The sequence below is a fragment of the Oncorhynchus keta genome, unplaced genomic scaffold, assembly GCF_023373465.1.
Source record: "Oncorhynchus keta strain PuntledgeMale-10-30-2019 unplaced genomic scaffold, Oket_V2 Un_scaffold_3208_pilon_pilon, whole genome shotgun sequence".
NCBI classification, from domain to species: Eukaryota; Metazoa; Chordata; class Actinopteri; order Salmoniformes; family Salmonidae; genus Oncorhynchus; species Oncorhynchus keta.
This window is the reverse complement of record NW_026290915.1, coordinates 891,604-915,758: the sequence shown is the minus strand read 5'-3', so window position 1 is coordinate 915,758 and position 24,155 is coordinate 891,604. Positions and strand designations below refer to the sequence as shown.

At 41.2% G+C, this 24,155-nt stretch overlaps 2 protein-coding genes and 1 pseudogene across 3 annotated transcripts in view; 1 reads left to right on the top strand and 2 right to left on the bottom strand.

Annotated features, from left to right (window-relative positions):
• LOC118372575 (solute carrier family 25 member 44-like) overlaps positions 1–24,155 on the bottom strand; it is a 140,864-nt gene that overhangs the window by 2,449 nt on the left and 114,260 nt on the right. The window contains exons 1-2 of one of the 2 annotated variants that reach the window (XM_052515853.1): positions 549–1,219; positions 156–283 (exon numbers count right to left, since the gene is read on the bottom strand). The exons of the other annotated variant lie outside the window; for it this stretch is intronic. Coding sequence (XP_052371813.1) covers positions 156–283; positions 549–1,179 — 759 coding nt within the window. The 5' untranslated portion in view covers positions 1,180–1,219. Of the gene's footprint in view, positions 1–155; positions 284–548; positions 1,220–24,155 lie in introns of those variants that run through there. 2 annotated transcript variants of the gene reach the window in all.
• Positions 7,982–11,973, top strand: LOC127928668 (proteasome subunit alpha type-4-like). Its single transcript, XM_052515857.1, has 9 exons — positions 7,982–8,069; positions 8,522–8,550; positions 9,683–9,725; positions 9,849–10,011; positions 10,267–10,344; positions 10,515–10,603; positions 10,776–10,906; positions 11,286–11,409; positions 11,729–11,973. The coding sequence occupies exons 2-9, from the start codon at positions 8,548–8,550 to the stop codon at positions 11,881–11,883; spliced, it is 786 nt and encodes a 261-aa protein (XP_052371817.1). The 5' UTR covers positions 7,982–8,069; positions 8,522–8,547; the 3' UTR covers positions 11,884–11,973.
• Positions 12,466–20,769, bottom strand: LOC127928670 (ornithine decarboxylase antizyme 2-like; annotated as a pseudogene).

The window sequence follows — 24,155 nt, the reverse complement described above, 5'->3', positions numbered from 1 at the left end:
TCCAGGACCAGGGTTGCCTATCCCTGATTAGACTCTGTGCCACTAACATCTGTTAGAGAAAACAGTGGCCCCAATGATGGCCACATGTAGCTATCCAAACAGACCCTTTACCCCATTACATTCCACTAGTGCTTTTAGCTGAAGTTGCACTCTACCTGCACTCTAGCTCTGACCACATCCATGGGGTTGGTGACAGTGGAAGCAGTCGCAGCAGCTAGTGGTCCGGCCATGGCTTGGAGTAGTAGATGAGGGCAGTCACTGGGCGCCATTTTGGATAGCTGTTCTGTGAAATGTTGTGGAAGATTTGTGCTTTGAAATGCTACTTATAGACAATGTATGTTGACTATAGGGACTATAAAGATATAAGACATTATTCATCTCCGACCCTTCTTGAAGAAAATACTAATAATAACATTAAGGGACGGTTTCCCGGATTAAGCCTACCCCAGGACTCAAAGCTCAATGAAGCGCTTTGTCCAGGACCAGGCTTAACCTGTGTCCGGGAACTCCATCCTTGGATAAATACCCTTGTAAACACTCCTTTTTACCTGCGTAAAAGTGATAAAAAGGCCACCAGACCGCGCTATTTGGGATGTATGTTAGAAGGGAGGCCACATATCCCCTGTAGAAGCCTCGGAAACCGTCGGCCGCAAAGATCTGAGCAATCATGTTCCTGGTTTGGCCAAATGCCATTTTTGTCTTCCCGTCAGCCTCCGTTTTGACCTTGACCCGGAAGCGAGTCAGGTGCTTCCCTTGGCCCTGCATCATCAGCTGCTGGGAAATCACGTCTATGGGGACAGTGATGGTTTGTGCGACCAGGGACGCCGCGCCACCTGCCACCAGAGACTTGACGGTATTGTCCTTGGAATAGTTGGAGACGTATTTCCTCACCAGCTCGTAGGTGGTGATGTAAGCCTGGCCCGATATGAGAGTGAAGGTGTTGACCATGAAGCCGCGGTAGAGGCCCCGCACGCCCTCGGCCCGCAGGATCTTGCAGAAGGCATCGAAGGTCCCGTTGTAGAGCGACTTACCCTTCTGCACTTGCAGCCTGGTGCGGATGAGGGTGGCCGGGTAGACGGTGGCCCGGATGGTCATGGTCATGAATACCCCGAAGGAGTAGAACTTCCTCTTGTCCAGGTCCTCCCATTCAATGATCTGGATGTTCCTGTTCTGTTGCATCCTGCCTTTCTGGAGAGCCCCTCATCAGACTAGCCTCTACCTGGGGAAATACAGACCACACAACACTGTCAACGGTTTCCTCCACGAGGTAGCACAACATTTGAAGTATTGAATGCATCCACTTTGAATGAATTAAAGATGGCAGTAGGTCTGAAGGTTGTACCAGTATCGTGAAAATTATTCACAAACTACTACATCAGAAAACAAGGCCTGTGTTGTGTGGTGTGTCACTCATTATCTCCCAAGTCTCCTTGGGAAATGAGCGATGTCTAAACTGACTGGGTTTGTGTTATAGGAAGGATCAAAGGTCATACACACACTGTACTGCTTCGTAGCAGTCATGACTATGTTATTAAAAGCCTGACAAGGTAAAAACAGATCGCACATTGATGGGGAGCTTCAATGTGCTCTCTAGCTGAAGTAGTTATCCGCTAACATTACAAGCTACTGCTAGTTGCAGGTCACAGGACACAATGTTCCCTAAACCAAAGAGCCCATTGTCAATCGCGCAATCCGGAAATAACACTGAAATAGTAGCTAACTAACAATGCATAGGTTGAATACTTGTGCATGTGTAAACAGTAGGTCAGACTGTATGTAACCACAAATTGGCTAGCTAGCTGGCTAATAATAATGCATCCAGTCACTAGCTATCGTTAGCTAGCCAGCTATGCGTTGGTTGATTTCCTTGCTAGCAAGCAGGCTAACGTTAACTTACCTCGTTGGACAAATGTATATCAAAATATTATGTACATAGTCGGAATAGCAATTTCATATCAGTAGGTGAGGAAAGCGATACCGAATTTAGAGCTACCTGTCCGGGTTATGATTTGATGTTATGTTGGAGAACTAAACCAGAGAGGAAGAGGCAACGCCAGAGGGTTAACTGGGAAAATATTTGTGGTTTCCAGCAGGTGGCGTTTTTTTTTTTCGTTTTGCTCAGCAAGCGAGGGGGTTTTGTAATAATTGAACTTTTCTCCTCTACTGTACTGCGCTACCACAGAGACACCACCTTGACGATAGATGGCGCTGTACCGTATTTTCTCGACCGGTTCTTTGCCAATAAGATATAGTGTTTTCTGAACTCCATGCCCCGTGTGTCAGACCTCCGTTCAGCCAACAGGAATAAGTAAAACCTAACAAGAATCAGGCCGTAACCTCGGCGCTTTTCCTTCAAAATCAGTCCCGCAATGAAAAGTAATACAAATGGTCGAAATTCGTAAAATTTTATGAGGAAATTTCAGTTTAAAAATATGAAAAATGTAATAAAGTGAATCGCCTTCATAGGACAAATAAATGTTTATAATTTACATTATTGTTAACAGCATTTACAAAAAATAATGATTATTAGATAGTTATCATGGGTCAGGTCTTAACGTAATACAAATAACAAAATATGATTTATTCTACTATTAATAATAATAGCAATAATAATATATTTCGTATAATTACAATAATCAACTTTACAAAACACGTTTAAATCCCATTGTTAATTAGTCCATTTGTATTGCATAATATTCAGTAAGTTTTTCATATTGAACATACTGCACAGTAGTACACAATTTCATGTGCTTTGTGTCGCAGTAAAAGGGGGTCCATTCTACTCAGGAAGACTTTTCGTTTCCAAATCCACAGATTGTGCCGCGTTCAAAACAACTCGGAAATCAATTCAATTCAAGGGGCTTCTTTGGCATATGTTAACTTTCCAAAGCAAGTTAAGTATATAATATATCTCCGACTTCCGTGGATTCAAAATAAATGGGACTTGATTTGACCTCGTATTTTTCAGAGTTCCCCATTGTTTTGAACGCGGCATTACACGAGATAAGCGTCGCTGCTAATCATCCCTTAAAGTGGCCAATCAGTTTGAATCCAATCGTTTTTTCATACTGACAATACATATTGCACCGTACACAATTATCTGTGCGTTGTGTCGCAGTAGTAAAAAGGAGGTCCATTCTACTCACCTTTAATTTCCAAATAAACACAGTTTACCTTTAAGATGAGGGAAAACTTATTTTTTTAATGAGCATGGCCTTATTTCTATTACATCATATTGGATTGAATGTAACATCGAAAGGTTTAGGTTACTACATGATACTCAAATATTCCCTATACCCATCGTGAGGTTGCTTCAACCTAGCCTACAAATTAAAGCGTAGGCGCACTGGTCGAGATAAATTAGAGTAATCAAGGTGACAGACAGACAATAACGCCTTGCACACTCTTGCCTCTGTAACGGTGCAGTTACATTGTTAAATTCCTGCATAAAATGGGTATTATATGCCACCTCCTGGTAGAGTAGTGTGTTTACATTGTATAATACACTGAGTGATAAAGGTATGGGATTCTGTGTAATCCACAGCAGATTTATGGAGAATTGCTGTGGGTGAGTTGGAAATGGAATGTTTCCGGGATATAAATGTATAAAGTTTACATTACATCATAAAACCCACATGGAAAACTGAGATTCGGCAAATAACACATAAAGAGTGGCTTATTTGACGTCAAACCAACAACAGTAGTTACTAATAACATACATTGCTAATGTACGATTGCTAACTACTCACAACATTTTATGCACTTCAGTGCTAGCTATGCTTTCAGTACTAGATGCATTCTCTGATCCTTTGATTGGGTGGACAACATGTCAGTTCATGCTGCGAGAGATCTGATAGGTTGGTACATCGTTCAGAAGTTGTCATAATTACTGTGTAAATCTATGGAAGGGGGTGAGAACCAGAGGGTCTTTTACACAGTTATAAGGAATTCTTATTATTATTTCACTTTACAAGGTCCCTGTTACACCTAAAGATTTTTCAATTGTTTTAGATGCCATTCCTTCAGGTGTTGCTCTGTTATTCAGGAACATGTCAAGACCCTCAGAGCCTACCTTCTATTGACCCTGTTGTCTCATCAGTAGGAAAGATTTGTTTCTCTTTTGGTCCATTCAACAATAGATCGATACGAACCATGTTTCAGCAGGATGTTGTATACCTTATGTCATGCCTTATTGGAATGGATTTATTAATAATATCTGATGGAAAAAAAGTGTGGATGTTGCCACACACATACCTACTTATTAACACAATTAAGGGAATGTATTTTGAAATTATTCATAAATATTATCCTGCCAACCACTATATGAAGAAGTTTAAGGAAAACATCAACTCAAATTGCTCCTTTTGTAATGACCACCCAGAAACAGTGTTGCATCTTTTTTTGGCATTGTATTCATGTAAGAAAACTGTGGCAAGACATCAGTAGATTTATAATTGAACACATTTATGAAGATTTTACACTATTGTGGAGAGATGTACTGCTTGGATTCTTTACATATGATAGAAATAAGCTGAAACATTTTTATGTAATTAATTTCATTATTCTTTTGGCCAAATTTCATATACACAAATGTAAATTTACAAAAAAAAAAAAAAAAAATTCTTACCCTACAAAAAGAAATTGAACTGTATTTTAGACAGTTAAATACTCTACTAACAAAAAAGCTGTTGGAATTGCAAGTGTATAGATGTCCCTTAAGGTCCTTGTGTAATTGTAATGTGATATTGTACCCCCTAGCTCCATTGTATATCATCTATATATACTTGTGTTCCCTCCTGTACTTTCTGTACTGATTTGTTGTTAATAAAATAAAATAAAATTTAAAAAGGGGGTGAGAACCATGAGCCTCCAAGGTTTTGTATTGAAGTCAGAGGAGGACAGAAGCTAGCTGTCCTCTGGCTACACCATGGTGCTACCTTGCAGAGTGCTGCTGAGGCTACTGTAGACCTTCATTGCAAAACAGTGTGTTTTCATAGATTATTTGGTGACGTGAATATATTTAGTATAGTTCTTTCTAAAAAAAAAAGATAAATGCAATGTTTCACAATTTTTATTTTGTTGAAATTCATTGAGGATGGTCCTTCCCTTCCTCCTCTGAATAGCTAGACTCTCTGGGGTGTCAAACATACGGCCCGCGGGCCGGAACCGGCCCCCAAGGAGGTTCGATCAGGCCCGCAGGATAATTTGAAAGTGGAAAAAATGCATAAAAGACATGGAATTAATATTTTTAATTCGCTGCAATTCATGGATTATCCGCTAAGGGGCGCACTCTTTCCATCAGAGTAGAAGACAAGCCGCATCACTGAGACAGACTGAAAACAGCAGACGGTATCAATGCGCCATCTGCTGCTTTCCGCTACACCCTCATTAGCCAAAATGTCGTTATCCAAACGGAGAAAAGTAGATAACGGCTTGCAAGGACAACTGAGAAGAGATAAGATTAACGAATTGCTGGCGGGTCTGAGGAAACAGCAGTCAACTTTCATCCAGAGCCAAGAAGTCAGTGAAGCAGCGGTAAAAGCCAGCTACCTAATTGCTAGCGAAATAGCATTAGCATCGAAACCGTATTCCGACGGTGACTTTGTTAAACGATGCATGATGAAGGCGGCTGAACTTGTATGTCCCGAGAAGCGACAAGCTTTTGCCAATATTAGCCTGACGAGGAATACTATAGCAGAGAGGATTTCGGAACTATCGGCAGATTTAGACAGTCAATTGAAACAGAGAGTCAAGTCATTTATTGCATTTTCCGTGGCAATTGACGAGAGCACTGACATCACAGACGTGGCCCAACTGGCCATATTTATTCGAGGAGTTGATGAGACATTGACTGTTACTGAAGAGTTTCTTGAGTTGGTGCCAATGATGGACACCACAACAGCCGAGGACATTTTCGGCTCTGTCGTTGCTGCATTGGACAGAGTTGGAGTGGACTGGTCCCGCGCTGTCAGCCTGGCTACAGACGGCGCGCCATCCATGGTCGGAAAGAAAGCAGGTGTCGCGACAAAGTTCAAAGACAAAGTACAAGCCCTTAATGGAGGAGATCGTTTCTGGACATTTCACTGTATTTTGCACCAGGAGGCATTGTGTTGCAAGTCGCTGAAAATGGACCACGTCATGGAGGTGGTTGTTCGCACTGTAAATTTCATCCGGTCCAGAGGTCTGAACCATCGTCAGTTTGACAAACTTCTCAGCGACAGCAACATTACCCACAGCCTGCCATACCACACTGAAGTGAGATGGTTAAGCCGAGGCGCTGTGCTGAGGCATTTCTTTGATCTACGAGAGGAAATCGGACAGTTCATGGAGAAAAAGGAAAACCGGTGTTGGAATTACAATCTCAGGAATGGCTACGGGACCTTGCATTCTTGGTTGATATTACTGAACACTTGAACAATCTGAACAAAATGTTGCAAGGCCGCAAAAAGTTGTCACACAGTTTTCTGACAACATACATGCATTTAAGTTGAAGCTGACTTTGTGGGAGATGCAACTGGCAAATGGCAACCCTGCTCATTTCCCCTGTCTGAGAGATGTGTGTGTGACCAGACCTGATGCGGACATGAAACGGTACAAAGACAAAATTGCAGGACTACTGCGGGAGTTTGAGAAACGTTTTGAGGTATTTGGTGAACTTGAGACAGAATTTTCAGTTTTTCGCTCACCTTTCACAGTTAAAGCTTTTGATCTGCCGGTCGAAATTCAGCTAGAGATAATTGATTTGCAGTGTGATGCAGATTTGAAGGGCAAATTTGCCTCTGTAGGTCTGGACAGATTTTATCAGTATCTACTACCAGGGTACCCCAAATTAACAGCCCTGGCTGCTAAAATTTTGTGCATGTTTGGGACAACCTACCTTTGTGAACAAATTTTCTCAGTGATGAATATCAATAAAACAAAAATGCGTTCAAGGCTCACAAACAATCACTTAAATGACATTCTGAAAGTGACAGCTAGTCAGGACATGACACCTGGTGTTGATGCACTTGTACAGGCCAAAAGATGCCAAGTTTCAGGTACAAATACAAGTCCAGACTAGACTAACACCTTTAAAATGCTGCCTTAGATACTGTTTGCATTGAAAGAATACAGCTCTGTGAAGATGAATCCTTACTGTGGTGATTTAAAAAATGTACACTTTAATGTTAGTCAGCAGCTTCAAAACAAAAGTTGTGTGATGGAATTCTACTGTTCATACAACTCCATAAATTTTCAGTATGTATTGTATGTGTATGTATGTTTCATGTATGGAGTTTACAGATTTACAGGACAGGCGAACACTTTCTTCATTACACATTTAAAATCACTCTCCTTAGTTTGTAAGGTGTACGCAGGGATTACATTTAGATTTTATATGCGTATGTGTAAGTGGTTTAAAAATTCCTTTCTTTAAAAGTCTCATTTAATCTTAAAGTGCATTACTATATTTTTCAGTACCAATTAAAGTTTTGTGCCTTTGTACAATCAGTGGGATCAGTTGCAATGCATATTTGTGAATGATAAAAGTAAATTGCACATTTGTCTAAATGAAATGTTTTGTAAAAGGATAGTTCATTAAATTTCAATATTTTCCTAATGTTCTTGTGCTTCTTTACACCAAAACAAAGGAAAGACATGATATTTTGGTTATTTATAGCAGAGTATGGTATAATTTTAATGGTCCGGCCCACTTGACATCTCCCTAGGCCGTATGTGGCCCACGATGCGAAATGAGTTTGACACCCCTAGCTGCTAGAGGAAACTTGAAGTGTCCCTGAGTAGAATGGACCCCCCCATTCTACCTACAGATAACTCTTTATTGTGCAATATGTAAAAATAAATAAATATCATATCTTATAGAAATACGTTAAATTTTTCTTTGTATGATAACTAGTATAAAATATAATTAATTGTGCACATTTACACCGTAATTATTCATTTACAAAGTATATAGGACGGAACTTTTATTCTGAAGGACTCCAAAAATACCGGACCCGGAAGTTCTTAGTTATTCTTGCTTGCTTCCCAGCGGTGTGTCAGCAACAAACTACAGCATCAGGCTAGCTAAGGTAAATAGCTGTTTTATATTCCTGTCTGTTTAGCCACATGTTTACTTTAAAAATATAATAAATTGCCAAAACGTGACTTCTTGTTAAAACGGCGCCAAAAGTCAGCTAGCCTATCCAGTCATTGTGAAGATGGCTAGCTAAGGGTTAGCATGCTAGCTAGCAAGCATATTTCTGTTTAACATTTGCCTTGTATGAATGAACTAACGTTACTTCGCTAACGTTTGCTGACTAACGTTACTCTAGCTAATTGAGCTACTACTGTAGCTATATGTTAACTTTCTAATTGGCTAGCTAGCTATACTTTAATCAAATAATATAGTTCGCTAACTTACCAGCCCCTGTCTAATAAACAGTAGTCATGATTTGCCATGCCCCTTTTGACAGCAGCACTTATTGATTTGAGCTTTGATTATGGATCTTCATTAATATTGTTGGAATTATTTGTTTCGCAGGTTTTATTTTACAGGCAGGCTGAATCATGGTAAGTAGCTAGCTACGTTAATGTCGCTATCTGTAATGTACAAGTAACTTCAAAAATAAAGGAAACACCAACATAGTGTCTTAAAGTGGCAATATGTAACTTTTTGGGCGACCCGACCAAATTCACAGACATGTGAGTTATAGATTTATCATTCTACTTCAAAGCAAGTCTAAGAAGTAGTAGATCTGTTCTATGTGCGTTATTTCAATGCTTTTTTTCCGTTACGTTTTGTTTTTGCATATTTTACTTTCTGTTTTGTACCAGTTTCAAACAGCTGAAAATACAATATTTTTGGTTATGGAAAATATATTTCTCAGTGGTTTAGAGGGTACAATGATTCTCTACACCAGGGATATTCAACTCTGACCCTACAAGGTCTGGAGCCTGCTGGTTTTCTGTTCTACCTGATAATTAACTGCACCCACCTGGTGTTCCAGGTCTAAATCAGTCTCTGACCAGAGAGCGACAATGGAAGAGAAAAAAAAAATAGTAGTGGAACTGGCGTCGAGGTCCAGAGTTGAGTTTGAGGGCTCTACACTATAGCTTATTTTGTCAAACTAAAATTAGGCAAACAATTAGAAGTTTTAGCAACCAGGAAATGGCGAAGTGATTTCTTCATAGTGCAACTTTAATAGACCACCACGAGCGGCCAGAACAGCAGCAATGCCCCATTGCATAGATTCTACAAGTGTCTGGAGCTCTATTGGAGGGATGTGACACCTTACATCTATGAGAACTTCCATCATTTGTTGTTTCGTTTAATGGTGGTCTCAGGCACCTGTCCAGAATCTCCCATAAGTCTTCAATTGGGTTGAGATCTGGTGACTGAGACACACACACACCCTTTAAACCCCCTATGCTCCTTTGAGACCCCTCTTTCAGACACTGAAATCTCTTCTTCTAGCCATGGTAGCCAGAAAAACAGGGTACTTTTTATTTTATTTGCTTAATTAACTCGGGAACCACATCTGTTAAAGCACCTGCTTTCAATATACCTTATATCTCTCATTTACTCGTGTTTCCTTTATTTTGGCACTTACCTGTACATGTTTAATGTGATGCAATTGACTACCTTGCAACTTTTACTTGGGTGCTTTCTTGGGAAATTGTTAACACTTATTTGTTTTTGTAGTCTCGTAGATATGATTCCCGGACGACCATTTTCTCACCTGAAGGCAAGTGTTATCTTTCTAATAACGATGTACTGTCCATAATCAATGTTACCATCACATTCAATACTATATTGTCAAGTGTTCTCCTCTGACCAACCATAACAATTAATTGTTGCTGTTTTACAGGACGCTTATATCAGGTGGAGTATGCCATGGAGGCTATTGGCCACGCCGGCTCATGTCTTGGGATTTTAGCCAATGACGGAGTGCTGTTGGCTGCAGAGAGACGGAACATCCACAAGCTGCTTGATGAGGTTTTCTTCTCAGAGAAGATCTACAAGCTCAATGAGTGAGTATGACCATAGTCTCTCTTGCCAGGCTTATATGTAGTAGCACTGCTATTAGCATGCCAACTAGACAGGTCAGGATCTTCTCATAAAGCATCTCAAGACTAGGAGTGTTGATCTAGGATCAGGTCTGCATTATTATTATGATCAGAAAAACTGATCCTAGATCAGCACTCCTCCTCTGAAGCTGGGACATGCTGATACATTATACCCATGGGCTGCTCTGTGATTTGGTGTCGTAACCTTTATCCTTTCAGAGACATGGCTTGCAGTGTTGCCGGAATCACCTCCGATGCTAACGTTCTAACCAATGAGCTGAGGCTAATAGCACAGAGGTACGTTGGGTAGTAAAGTCCACGGTCTCTACCTGTGACCCATTTGTTCATTAATTTGTATACAAAGCAATGTACAGTGTTGGTGCAAGACCAACAAGGCATCTCTAGTAATCTAGCACCGTGTCTGTTTATCTGACAGATGATGTGTATGTGTTATTTAATTCACACAGATATCTACTGCAATACCAGGAGCCAATCCCCTGTGAGCAGTTGGTGACAGCGTTGTGTGACATCAAACAGGCCTACACACAGTTTGGAGGTTAGCTATAAGACAAATGACATTAACACCTCAGTTGGGTTCTCTAGTAAACACTGTTGCTGAAACCATATTGGACCAAAGGGCTGTGTGGGAAAAGAACATACCAGAGTCATTAGAGTACAGTTAGGGTAAGCACAGGTTTGATTGTATTTGATGTGTTGTGTGTCTTCAGGGAAGAGGCCGTTTGGAGTGTCTCTGCTGTACATGGGCTGGGACAAACACTACGGCTTCCAGCTGTACCAGAGTGACCCCAGTGGGAACTATGGAGGCTGGAAGGCTACTTGCATCGGCAACAACAGTGCGGTAAGCCTGTTTGCTGTCATCAACATTGGCACAATGCACATGTTTTGGCAGCAGCATTGCCACAAAGTAAAGATGTGAAATGTCACAGTAGATGGTGCTACAGTGTTGACTGGGAATTAACATATAGCTGATACTTTTATGGCATAATATTTCAGCTCCTTTTCTGGATGTCAGACTTATGGCTGCCTAAGTGGCATACTCCCTCTCAATGAAACTAGACACGATTATCTCATTTAGTGGTACTCATTGAGTGGTACTGAGGTTTTAACCTGCGGTAACTTGTGGAATAGACACTGGCTGGAAAACGATTTTAACCAATCAGCATTCAGGATTAGACCCACCCGTTTGTATAAATCATGTTGTCTTTTCCGCGCCCCAGGCTGCAGTGTCCATGTTGAAGCAGGATTTCAAAGAGGGTGAGATGTCGCTGTCCTCTGCCCTGGCGTTGGCCGTCAAAGTCCTGAACAAGACCATGGACGTCAGCAAGCTCTCGGCGGAGAAAGGTAAGATCTACACCTGACATCACTGTTCTAAACAACTCCTGAGCCCGTCCTGCCTTGGCGCACACTGAGTAAACAGACTGGAGATGTTGTGTAGAGTGGGACAGTGTTATCCTAATTCACAGCTGTTCTATGGAGAGGAGGCTAGTGATGATGATGTCTAAAACATTAGACATCATCAGCTGTTGTACATCATGCACACATACTGTGTATAATAAATATGTTGTGTGTCTAGAGATGTGCATATTAAGCGATACGTCTGTAATTCATCCTGAGATATGAACATAGACTGTATGACTCATGGATATCTTGACCTCCCCAGTGGAAATAGCCACCCTGACGCGAGAAGACGGAAAGACCAAGATCAAGGTGCTGAAACAGAAAGAGGTGGAGGAGCTGATCAAACGACACGAGGCTGAAGAAGCCAAGGCCGAGAAGGACAAGAAAGACAAAGAACAGAAGGAGAAGGACAAATAAACACGTATTTAGAATTCATACTTTCCTAAAAATCCCGTAATGTGTTACGCGCCTGTTTGTCTTTTTCTTTATTAAAATATTGAAACCAAATGTGCTGATAGAATCTCTAGTTTTATTATGGTGTGATAACTATTGTGTAGCCAGGCAGACTTCTCAGAAATACTTTGAGGACTGCAGTAACCCCCCTCAAAAGCCAAGGCACGGGAAAGAATAATGCCACAGGGTATGTCCTGATTGTTTAGAGAATTTCACTGTTAATAATAATAATAATATATGCCATTTAGCAGACGCTTTTATCCAAAGCGACTTACAGTCATGTGTGCATACATTCTACGTATGGGTGGTCCCGGGAATCAAACCCACTACCCTGGCGTTACAAGCGCCATGCTCTACCAACTGAGCTACAGAAGGACATGTTCAGTAGGGCACACAGTAGCAACACATTTTAAAGCACTTGTTATTAAGTTCAGCTTGATTCACTTAGAACAACCAATATACTTGTATGCAATATACTTGGATTCACATCATTACACATGGGCTGTTAACTAATGTTAAGTTCCAAAACACAATACTGACAAGAACAGCGGTATAACAGGAATTTTATTCCATATTTAGTGTCACGACATGGAAATCTAAAATGTATATAGAAATTCTAAGACACGATAGTATAAAAAGTAGGAAGAGTGTGCATAGTATGTAAGTTGTATCAGCAACAGGGGAATGTAGGTTCTTGCTTTCACACGTGCAGCCTAATCTTCTCAACTGAACGCACAAGCAGAATGGAAAGTGAGTCCAGTACACAGTATGTATTAAGTGCTCCCCTGACCTCTGCTAAATCTGTCAATAATGGGAGTTTACATGGATCAATCACTCAATTCAAGACAGACATTTGCACTTTAAAATACATTTGTTGCAGCGGTTCAGTCAAAGAAATAGTCCTGAAAGCGTACCCGTAATTTAGTTATCCAGAAGTCTGGATTCCAATTTGTGCCATATTGCCCTTAGCCCCCTTCCAGTACACTGTTTTATATTATCACAGTCCCTCGCCTTTAGCTGCACTGTGGAGTTTAAGTTAATATTTTTTAGCACTGAGTGTCCCACTTGTACTAGAAGATGTGGCAACATTTACAGTTTAGTCATTTAGCAGATGCTTTTATCCCAAAATACTTAAAGTAGTGAGTGCATATTTTTTTCACACTGTTCCTCCGGGGGAATCGAACCCACAACCCTGCTCTACCAACTGAGCCACACAGGTGATAACATGCCAGACGTCAAGAACGCAGCCGCCTAATAGGTTCAATCTGTTTGGTTATCTCCTTGAAGGTTCTATCACTGAAGAGGTCTAAAGAATTAATGGCTTGCTCTCCGTCATGACTACAGCACTACGTATGAGAAGTGCAGAGAGGAAGAGAGAGGCGAGTCTTGTCCCAATATGCTTAAATAGATTCCTTTTCTTGTTTCCTATCACCACCACAGGAAAAAAACATAAAGGTCAGTTAGGCATGGAAAAGAGACTATTGGGTCAGAGCAAAGATGAGTGATCCTCTCCTGATCAACCCAAACATCAATCTTCCTCTGACTCCGGGCATGTTGGACTCATGGAGTAGCCCAAAAACACAAGGTCTGCTCGGGGTGGTATCAGAGGGTGGCCTGGTTTCACAATCTCAAACCCTATGTAGTGGAAAGTCCTGGTAAGAAGTGCTGGAAAGACGTAGAAAACAGGATGTTAACGTGACTGTTCAGACCATCTCTAAATTCAGTTTCCCTTTTTCAATTTTAGTGGGCACTTTGCACTATTCCTGATGTTTTTTTAGTAGTATGGTTAGAAGTCACTAACGTGACATTCATTTATCAATTCATCTTTCAACTAATTGAATAATGTGTCTAATATAAAGCAGCACTTATTTTTTTTATTTCACCTTTATTTAACCAGGTAGACTAGTCGAGAACAAGTTCTCATTTACAACTGATAAAGCAGAGCAGTGCGACACAAACAACACATGGAATAAACAAGAGCACAGTCAATAATACAATAGGAAAAAAAAGTCTAAGTCTATATACCGTGTGTGCAAATGGCGTGAGGTAAGGCAATAAATAGGCCATACTAGTGAGGTAATTACAATTTAGTAAATTAACACGAGTGATAGATGTGCAGATGATTATGTGCAAGTAGAAATACTGGTGTGCAAAAGAGCAGAAAAGTAAATAAAAACAATATGGGGATGAGGTAGGAAGATTGGATGGGCTATTTACAGATGGGCTATGTACAGCTGCAGTGATCGGTTAACTGCTCAGATTGCTGATGTTGAAAGTTGGTGAGGGAAATATAAGTCTCCAACTTCAGTAATTTTTGCAATTCGTTCCAGTCACTAGCAGAGAACTGGAAGGAAAGGTGAGGTGTTGGCTTAGGGGATGACCAGTGAGATATACCTGCTGGAGCGCATACTACGGGTGGGTGTTGTTATAGTGACCAGAGAGCTGAGATAAGGCAGAGCTTTACCTAACAAAGACTTATAGATGACCTGGAGCCAGTGGGTCTGGCGACGAATATGCAGCGAGGGCCAGCCGACGAGAGCATACAGGTCGCAGTGGTGGGTAGTATATGGGGCTTTGGTTGTCAAAACGGATGGCACTGTGATAGACTGCATCCAGTTTGCTGAGTAGAGTGTTGGAGGCTATTTTGTAAATGACATCGCCGAAGTCGAGGATCGGTAGGATAGTCAGTTTTACGAGGGCATGTTTTGGCGGCGTGAGTGAAGGAGGTTGCGAAATAGGAAGCAGATTCTAGATTTAATTTTGGATTGGATATGTTTAATATGAGTCTGGAAGGAAAGTTTACAGTCTAGCCAGACACCTAGGTATTTGTAGTTGTCCACATATTCAAAGTCAGAACTGTCCAGAGTAGTGATGCTAGTCGGGCGTGCGGGTGCGGGCGGCGAACGGTTGAAAAGCATGCATTTAGTTTTACTAGCATTTAAGAGCAGTTGGAGTGTTGTATGGCATTGAGGCTCGTTTGGAGGTTTGTGAACAGTGTCCAAAGAAGGGCTAGATGTATACACTACACATGAAAGAAAATGTGTCTAGACTTCGACATACCTTGATCCACTCTGCTTTTGGAGAACCACAGAAACACATGGCTGACTCCTAACTTTTCTTCCGAGAACATGAGGAGACTGGTGAGTCTGATAAGAGAGAAGAGGGGAAAGAAGATAGGGGTGTATCTCAAATGTAAGTGTGGCTCCTTTGTGTTCCCTTCCATACTCATGTACACTGAAATATGCAGGATTCTCCCAAAGTAGTCCTCTGTGGCTCCACCCAGTACAGCACATATACAGCTGCAGGCTAAGGTTAAATCTAGACTTTGTTTCCTCTATCGCAATCGCTCCTCACCCCCTACCCATGCTAGATTACGGAGACGTAATTTATAGATCGGCAGGTAAGGGTGCTCTCGAGCGGCTAGATGTTCTGTACCATTTGGAACGAGCTGCAAAAAACACTCAAACTGGACCGCATCACTACATTTGAAGACTCAATCATGGACACTCTTACTGACACTTGTGGCTGCTTCAGGTGCTGTATTGTTGTCTCTACCTTTTTGCCCTTTGTGCTGTTGTCTGTCCCCAACAATGCTTGTACCATGTTGTGTTGCTACCGTGCTGTGTTGTCATGTTGTGTTGCTACCATGCTGTGTTGTCATGTGTTGCTGCCATGCTGTGTTGTGTTGTTGTCTTAGGTCTCTCTTTATGTAGTGGTGTCTCTTGTCGTGATGCGTGTTTTGTCCTACATTTTATTTCTAATCCTAGCCCCCGTCCCCGCAGGAGGCCTCTTGTCTCTTGAAGGCCGTCATCGTAAATAATCATTTGTTGTTTGTTTGTTGTTGTTTTAAAGTGCACGTTTTTTAATTTAAAATCTGAAAAATGTATTTTTTTATACTTAATTCCAGCCTTACTGATGGCATAATGCATGGTTATAACAGGTGTATGTATGCATGACTATAAAGCCAGCAAGGATAGATGGCAGTTCCTCCTCACCCTCTTTGCTGCCCTCAGGGAGTGAACCCTCTGGGATCTCCAGGAAGAGGCTGTCTGAGAGGAACATAGTCTCCCAGCATGCATTGCGTTGCTCGCTCAGCTGGTAGTGAAAGTGCAGGATGGGAAGAGATCCACGCACAGAGGTCACCTGGGTCACTGTCAGCCTTCCATCCTGAGAGAGGGAAGCAAAACGTGTTGGCACACTGTTCGATACAGATCTTCCACAGTTATTAGATGGACAAGGTTTTGACCCATAACATATGTCTTTGTCAGCTTTCTATCTAGGAACTAGATCAGTTACACTTTAGCCTGATCTAGCATCTATCTCAGTAAGGGAATCCTGTTGTTATGATTATTGCCTATGAGCGTAATATTTTTTCTAACCAATGGACCTCCAGCAGAATTACTCTCTTCACCATTGTTGTTTGATCGACACAGTGACTGACATTACACATAGTGACATTAACCTGTACACATAGTGACATTCACCTGTACACATAGTGACATTAACCTGATACACATAGCGACATTAACATGTACACATAGTGACATTAACATGTACACATAGTGACATTAACATGTACACATAGTGACATTAACCTGTACACATAGTGACATTAACCTGTACACATAGTGACATTCACCTGTACACATAGTGACATTAACCTGATACACATAGTGACATTAACATGTACACATAGTGACATTAACAGATACACATATTGACAATAACCTGTAAATTACACACAGGGATATTCAAGCCATTCTCTGCCTGTTCTCCCATTTTGACTAATTCCAGGCAGTCTAGGATGAAACTTGTCCTTGTTTACAAGGGTCACTTGTTCACTACTAAAAGAAGCAAGGATTAACCTAACTTTAAGAGCATGCTTTTGGGCGTGTGTAGGAATGCTGAGTATCTTTGGGCTCGTGTCATTTTGTGGTTCACTAGCGTTCTGGGTTAACGAGAGTGGGTTTTGGCGCCTGACACAGTGACCCACATCCCTGAACATGTTAACAAGTAGCTAAACAGACCATGTAAACCGACTGCAGTCTCTCAAATGGTAGATGGAGCATCAAGTGAAGTGCCTGTGGGCTTATGGCTATAAAGCTAAACAGTACGATGCAATGTATTTTTTGACAAAATGTGCTAATTTTAAACATTCATCTTTGTAATATCCTCATGGTTATTAAAACAGACATCCTTCCTAATTTCTTCCCTTAATGACCTATGTGTTTGGATGAGTGAAATTCAAGTTTCTAACCCCATTGCTTTAACCAATCCAATTCTCCCAGGTCTTTGATTGATAACTTCAATAGAGGAAGAATACATTGTTTGGCTATTGGGATGGGGCCCTATAGGGACTCACTTTGTGAAGGAGCACATGAAGAGGGGGATCCCTGCCAGTCCCTCGCCCACCTGGGATCTTCAGCGGTGGGTGAGGGGCATCAGGAGCACCACAGAGGCCCTGGAGCCTGGCGTTTGGAGCAGCCCATATACGACACCAAAATGGGACTGGCGGTACACAGAACAACAAGGTGAGGTTGGCTAAATCATGCTAAAGTTATTGTAATATAAGTGGCCTTGGATAGGATGGTCAGTTAGCATAGGGTACCAGTTCAAATAAAAACAGAGACACTAGCCTGACTCAAAAAAGGCTTTCACCTCAGAGTGCTATTGTACTGTATATGCAGGCTGGGATTAAAGCAGCCTATTGTACTTCCAACTAAACCAACCTTTAAAAAACTCATTATTTACAGCTCACTGGCAGAGAGGGAATCAGGTCATGAATTAAGAGCCTGGCTAGGAAACCATGACCTAGTGTGTGCTAGTGGACATGTAACCTCTAACCTGACCTATATACCAGTGGAGGCTGCTGATGGGGAGGACGGCTCATAATAATGTCTGGAATGGAGCAAATGGAATGGCATCAAACACATGTATTTGATACCATTCCACTGACTCCGCTCCAGCCATTACCACAAGCCCGTCCTTCCCAATTAAGGTACCACTCCTGTGCTGTATACTGAAAACACATCACAACAAGACACCTATAGAACTTTCTAGAAAAGAAGGGCTGAGGTCCATCTAACTGACCACCCACATATTATTAACAACATCTCAGTGTGCTGCACTGTGGGAGGAGAGAGTCTACTATCCATTCAAGCAAGGGTACTATTTCTGAGTGGCTTATCTAATTCTCTAGGGGGGAGGAGTCTGCATAAAGCAGCGGTTGTGTAACAGGGACAGATCCGGTGGCTGGAATTGTGCTGTGGCAGAGATCCAATGGGCAACACATAGTGATCCCTACTATGTGCTGTGAATCAAATCAAATTGTATTGGTCACATACACATGTTTCAGACCGTCTGTCTACAGAGATGTTATTGCAGGGTGTTTTGAGCAATGAAGTGCTTGTCTGCAGATGTTATCCCTGTTTTGAAAAATGGGCAGATTGAAGGAAAAATGGGCATGATGCAAAGAAACTGGGCAACACGGGTTTCTATGCAAACAATAACAAAACTATGTTACAGTGAGACCGTCTGTCTACAGATGTTATCCCTGTAAAATGTTTTGAGAGGGCATGGATTTGCTATTGATGGGCATTTTGTCTATGTTATCCCTGTTTTGAGGAACAATGGGCAGTGGTTCTGTCTACAATCCCTGTTTTGAGGAACAAATGAAGATGTTATCCCTGTTTTGAGCCAGTAGTCAAGATAAAACAATGGGCAACACGGGTTTCAGATTCCTGAGATGGCAATGGGCAACACGGGTTTCAGATGCTGCAGATGTTATCCCTGTTTTGAGGGGCAACAATGTCTACAGATGTTATCCCTGTTTTGAGGAACAATGGGCAACACGGGTTTCAGACCGTCTGTCTACAGATGTTATCCCTGTTTTGAGGAACAATGGGCAACACGGGTTTCAGACCGTCTGTCTACAGATGTTATCCCTGTTTTGAGGAACAATGGGCAACACAGACCGTCTGGATTTATCCCTGTTTTGAGAACAATGGGCAACACGGGTTTCAGACCGTCTGTCTACAGATGTTATCCCTGTTTTGAGGAACAATGGGCAACACGGGTTTCAGAGATGTTATCCCTGTTTTGAGGAACAATGGGCAACACGGGTTTCAGACCGTCTGTCTACAGATGTTATCCCTGTTTTGAGGAACAATGGGCAACACGGGTTTCAGACCGTCTGTCTACAGATGTTATCCCTGTTTTGAGGAACAATGGGCAACACGGGTTTCAGACCGTCTGTCTACAGATGTTATCCCTGTTTTGAGGAACAATGGGCAACACGGGTTTCAGACCGTCTGTCTACAGATGTTATCCCTGTTTTGAGGAACAATGGGCAACACGGGTTTCAGACCGTTGGATATTATCCCTGGTGAGGAACAATGGGCAACACGGGTTTCAGACCGTCTGTCTACAGATGTTATCCCTGTTTTGAGGAACAATGGGCAACACGGGTTTCAGACCGTCTGTCTACAGATGTTATCCCTGTTTTGAATGCATTTTGATGGGCAACACGGGTTTCATACAGATGTTATCCCTGTTTTGAGGAACAATATATCTGTCTAAATGTTATCTTCAAATAACAATCACTTTAAGTAGCTAGCTATCTGTAATAGAACAATATGTTGAAGTGCACAATCTCACCCTTAAAAAAACAGCATTAATTATTGTAGGAATGACACCAACAGAATAGCTGCAAAAGTGTTGTTGCTCTGTAAAAAGTAAGATATTCCTGTTTTTAGACAGCAGCATATTTCACCATACATTACGTTTGCAATATTAATTCATATATTTGCTAAATGTTGTTCAAATCATGTAATCAATCTGTTACGCAAATTAAACCAACAATATCAGTAATTCTTACCTCTCTTCAGTGGAAGACATTATGAGAAAATAATGAAAAAGGAATTTCCTTACAACCAAAACAATAGCTATTCAATAGACGTTCGGCAGAATAATTCACCATCCGTGAAGCGCCAAGTAGTCCTAAAGACGGTCCTATTTTTGTGTTGCGGTGCAGCGCAGATGGGTCTGGACTGCTCTCCGACTGGCCTGTGTGCACGGTGTAAAGACAAACTGGGATCATGACAGGAGTTCCCTGGTGATCAATCCTCCAAATTTCCAGCAGATGGTGCTACAACACCTAACAGTAAAACAAGTGTAGAAATGCGGAAGTCAAAACGTAGTTACAGAAAAAGTGTAGAAATGCGGAAATAAAAACGTAGTTATAAAAAAAGTTCCCCAAAAACGTCGATACTGTGTTGAAGACGAGCAGCTGCTGAACCCAGCTATCAAAAGCGTATTCTCCGTAGTGTAAATGTAACCGACTGAGTAGGCATAGTTATATAGCTCCTGTCACCCAATGGCAGGTCTTCAATGTGTTAAGCTGAGTATTATTGCACAGTTCCTGGAAAAGTCGTCCACTATTACTTGGCTGGGCAAGGCTGGGCCTAGCTAGTTAACTTTAGCGCGCTCAAAGTGGTCATATTTAGCCAGCTAAACTCACTTTAAAAATGCACATATTTAATATAATTGATTCATAATGTCAACATGAAAAAATAATGACATGTCATATAGGCCGGTAATACTAATGCACACCAGACCAACGAAAGGCATGGTTTAGACATAGCCTGGCATTCTCCACACCAAGGATAGGCAAACTCCAGTCCTTGGGACAGTATTTCAAAAACATTTTGGGGGATCAGAATGATCCGGATTCTGTAATCCTCATTTTTGCTATCCCGGACCAAATCGATCTGTCTGTTTTTGAACCGATTTTCCAGAAAATAATTGGATAGGATCGTTCTGATCCGGAACCACAATATCAAGGTCACAGAATCCAGATGTTCAGTGCTTTGAACAGACCTACACCTCGCCATCTACTGGACAGGTTGTGTTACTACTTCTTCATTGTCATAGAGAAACAGACATGAGTTAACTACATGAATAATGTACCTTGATTCAAAATAGTAGAGCCTGCATTTCACTTATAAGTAAATGTATGTATTTATTTGACACTTCTCAATATAACAACTGACCACATTGGCTTACCTATACTGTGGTCAATTGTATTAATTTTTTTACCTTTTTTTTTTTTTTTTTTAACTAGGCAAGCCAGTTAAGAACACATTCTTATTTACAATGATGTCCTACCAGGGAACAGTGGGTTAACTGCCTTGTTCAGGGGCAGAACGACGGATTTTTACCATGTCAGCTCGGGGACATTTAATATAATGAACCTTTGGTTTTCAGATGGAAAAACGTTTTTGATAAAGCTCCCCTGAGTTACATTGATATTTCTTGGTTGTAGTGCCTTTCACCTTTCTAAATCCACCCTCCTAGTGGAATCGAGATGATCAAAACTATCCTAATCACTACCTTTGAGTTTTGAAAAATGCTAAATGACCTACAATCCCTGATTTAAAGGTCAGATTGGATGACCAAATCCTTATCCCTATCCGGAGGATCAGAATCCTATTTTTCAGTTTTGGAAAAAAAACTATTCTAATCCTATCCGATAGGGGTAATCCAATCAGATACATTTTGAACAACCATCCCCAGGGGTCTGATTGACGCACTTTATTGCCACACTCAACCAACACATTTGACTCCCAAAACTGCTTATCATAGGCTTCTGTTTAGAATGCAATATGTTTAATCAGTTGTGTAATCATTAGTCCAAAACGTTTTGCAACGAAAAATAAGAGTTTCTATTGGACAAATTCAGGTAGGTCCCTCCCCGTTTCGTTCCATTTGCTTCTGTTTGGTTCCTAGTGAATACACCCTAGGTGTGTGAGCTGCTCCAGAGCTATATGTGTAATGTCTTAATAAAACTCAGTTTTTCTTAATTAAACTGATGTCTTGATAAAAATCAGTTTGGCTACTCCAGAACATGAGGCAGAAGACTTAAATGGGCCAACAACCAGTCAAAGCTATTGCCAGTAATAAATAAACATTTTAGTTTGTGAAGAAACGCTAGTTCTCTAGATAATAAAGAGACATTGACATTATTCAATCCCCATTCTTTCTTTGTTTTTCTCAAGTGAATGACAAACTAGGAACACTATTTCTTCTTCTTGGTGCAGAGCATTATTTGGCAGAGAGGAAAGGTCTTGTGTCAAAACTAGTTATCAAAATATTTGATGTCTGACCTGATTGTTCTATTCAGATGGATACAATATACAACCTTCTCCAGCAGCCTAGACTGGACACTTACCACCACAAATTCCTCACTTTGGGTGTCCAAGACGAGAGAGTTCACCGATGGCGTAAATGGTGAAGATTTAGACAAAATGGGTAAGGTCACAGACCGGTTACTGACTCAGGTGATTTAAAGTATCCCATCATGCCAACAACTGCATTATTCCACTGTAAACAGTTTTGCCTGGTCATATATATGTAAACTGTTCTGCTTGGTCATACAGTGCCTTGCGAAAGTATTCGCCCCCTTGAACTTTGCGACCTTTTGCCACATTTCAGGCTTCAAACATAAAGATATAAAACTGTATTTTTTTTGTGAAGAATCAACAACAAGTGGGACACAATCATGAAGTAGAACAACATTTATTGGATATTTCAAACTTTTTAACAAATCAAAAACTGAAAAATTTGGCGTGCAAAATTATTCAGCCCCTTTACTTTCAGTGCAGCAAACTCTCTCCAGAAGTTCAGTGAGGATCTCTGAATGATCCAATGTTGACCTAAATGACTAATGATGATAAATACAATCCACCTGTGTGTAATCAAGTCTCCGTATAAATGCACCTGCACTGTGATAGCCTCAGAGGTCCGTTAAAAGCGCAGAGAGCATCATGAAGAACAAGGAACACACCAGTCAGGTCCGAGATACTGTTGTGAAGAAGTTTAAAGCCGGATTTGGATACAACATTTTTTCCCAAGCTTTAAACATCCCAAGGAGCACTGTGCAAGCGATAATATTGAAATGGAAGGAGTATCAGACCACTGCAAATCTACCAAGACCTGGCCGTCCCTCAACTTTCAGCTCATACAAGGAGAAGACTGATCAGAGATGCAGCCAAGAGGCCCATGATCACTCTGGATGAACTGCAGAGATCTACAGCTGAGGTGGGAGACTCTGTCCATAGGACAACAATCAGTCGTATATTGCACAAATCTGGCCTTTATGGAAGAGTGGCAAGAAAGCCATTTCTTAAAGATATCCATAAAAAGTGTTGTTTAAGGTTTGCCACAAGCCACCTGGGAGACACACCAAACATGTGGAAGAAGGTGCTCTGGTCAGATGAAACCAAATGGAACTTTTTGGCAACAATGCAAAACGTTATGTTTGGCGTAAAAGCAACACAGCTCATCACCCTGAACACACCATACCCACTGTCAAACATGGTGGTGGCAGCATCATGGTTTGGGCCTGCTTTTCTTCAGCAGGGACAGGGAAGATGGTTAAAATTGATGGGAAGATGGATGGAGCCAAATACAGGACCATTCTGGAAGAAAACCTGATGGAGTTTGCAAAAGACCTGAGACTGGGACGGAGATTTGTCTTCCAACAAGACAATGATCCAAAACATAAAGCAAAATCTACAATGGAATGGTTAAAAAATAAACATATCCAGGTGTTAGAATGGCCAAGTCAAAGTCCAGACCTGAATCCAATCGAGAATCTGTGGAAAGAACTGAAAACTGCTGTTCACAAATGCTCTCCATCCAACCTCACTGAGCTCGAGCTGTTTTGCAAGGAGGAATGGGAAAAAATTTCAGTCTCTCGATGTGCAAAACTGATAGAGACATACCCCAAGCGACTTACAGCTGTAATCGCAGCAAAAGGTGGCGCTACAAAGTATTAACTTAAGGGGGCTGAATAATTTTGCACGCCCAATTTTTCAGTTTTTGATTTGTTAAAGTTTGAAATATCCAATAAATGTCGTTCCACTTCATGATTGTGTCCCACTTGTTGTTGATTCTTCACAAAAAAATACAGTTTTATATCTTTCTTTGAAGCCTGAAATGTGGCAAAAGGTTGCGAAGTTCAAGGGGGCGAATACTTTCGCAAGGCACTGTATATGTGTGTATATGTGTATATATATAAGTGTGTGCACTGTATATATTGTGTATCTATTTAATTATGTATATTTGCATCTATTTATATTTCTGCATCTAAGCTAAGGTCAGTTTTGACACTTGGCAAGTTTGACCCCCTGCTATGGCTCAAATTTTGGCAAACACCAAGCAGCCCATGGTCTTAC

Coding starts and splice junctions, on each gene's coding strand:
- LOC127928668 (XM_052515857.1), top strand. Junction 9,726..9,848: donor GACCATTTTCTCACCTGAAG/GCAAGTGTTATC, acceptor GCTGTTTTACAG/GACGCTTATATCAGGTGGAG. Junction 10,907..11,285: donor GCATCGGCAACAACAGTGCG/GTAAGCCTGTTT, acceptor TCCGCGCCCCAG/GCTGCAGTGTCCATGTTGAA.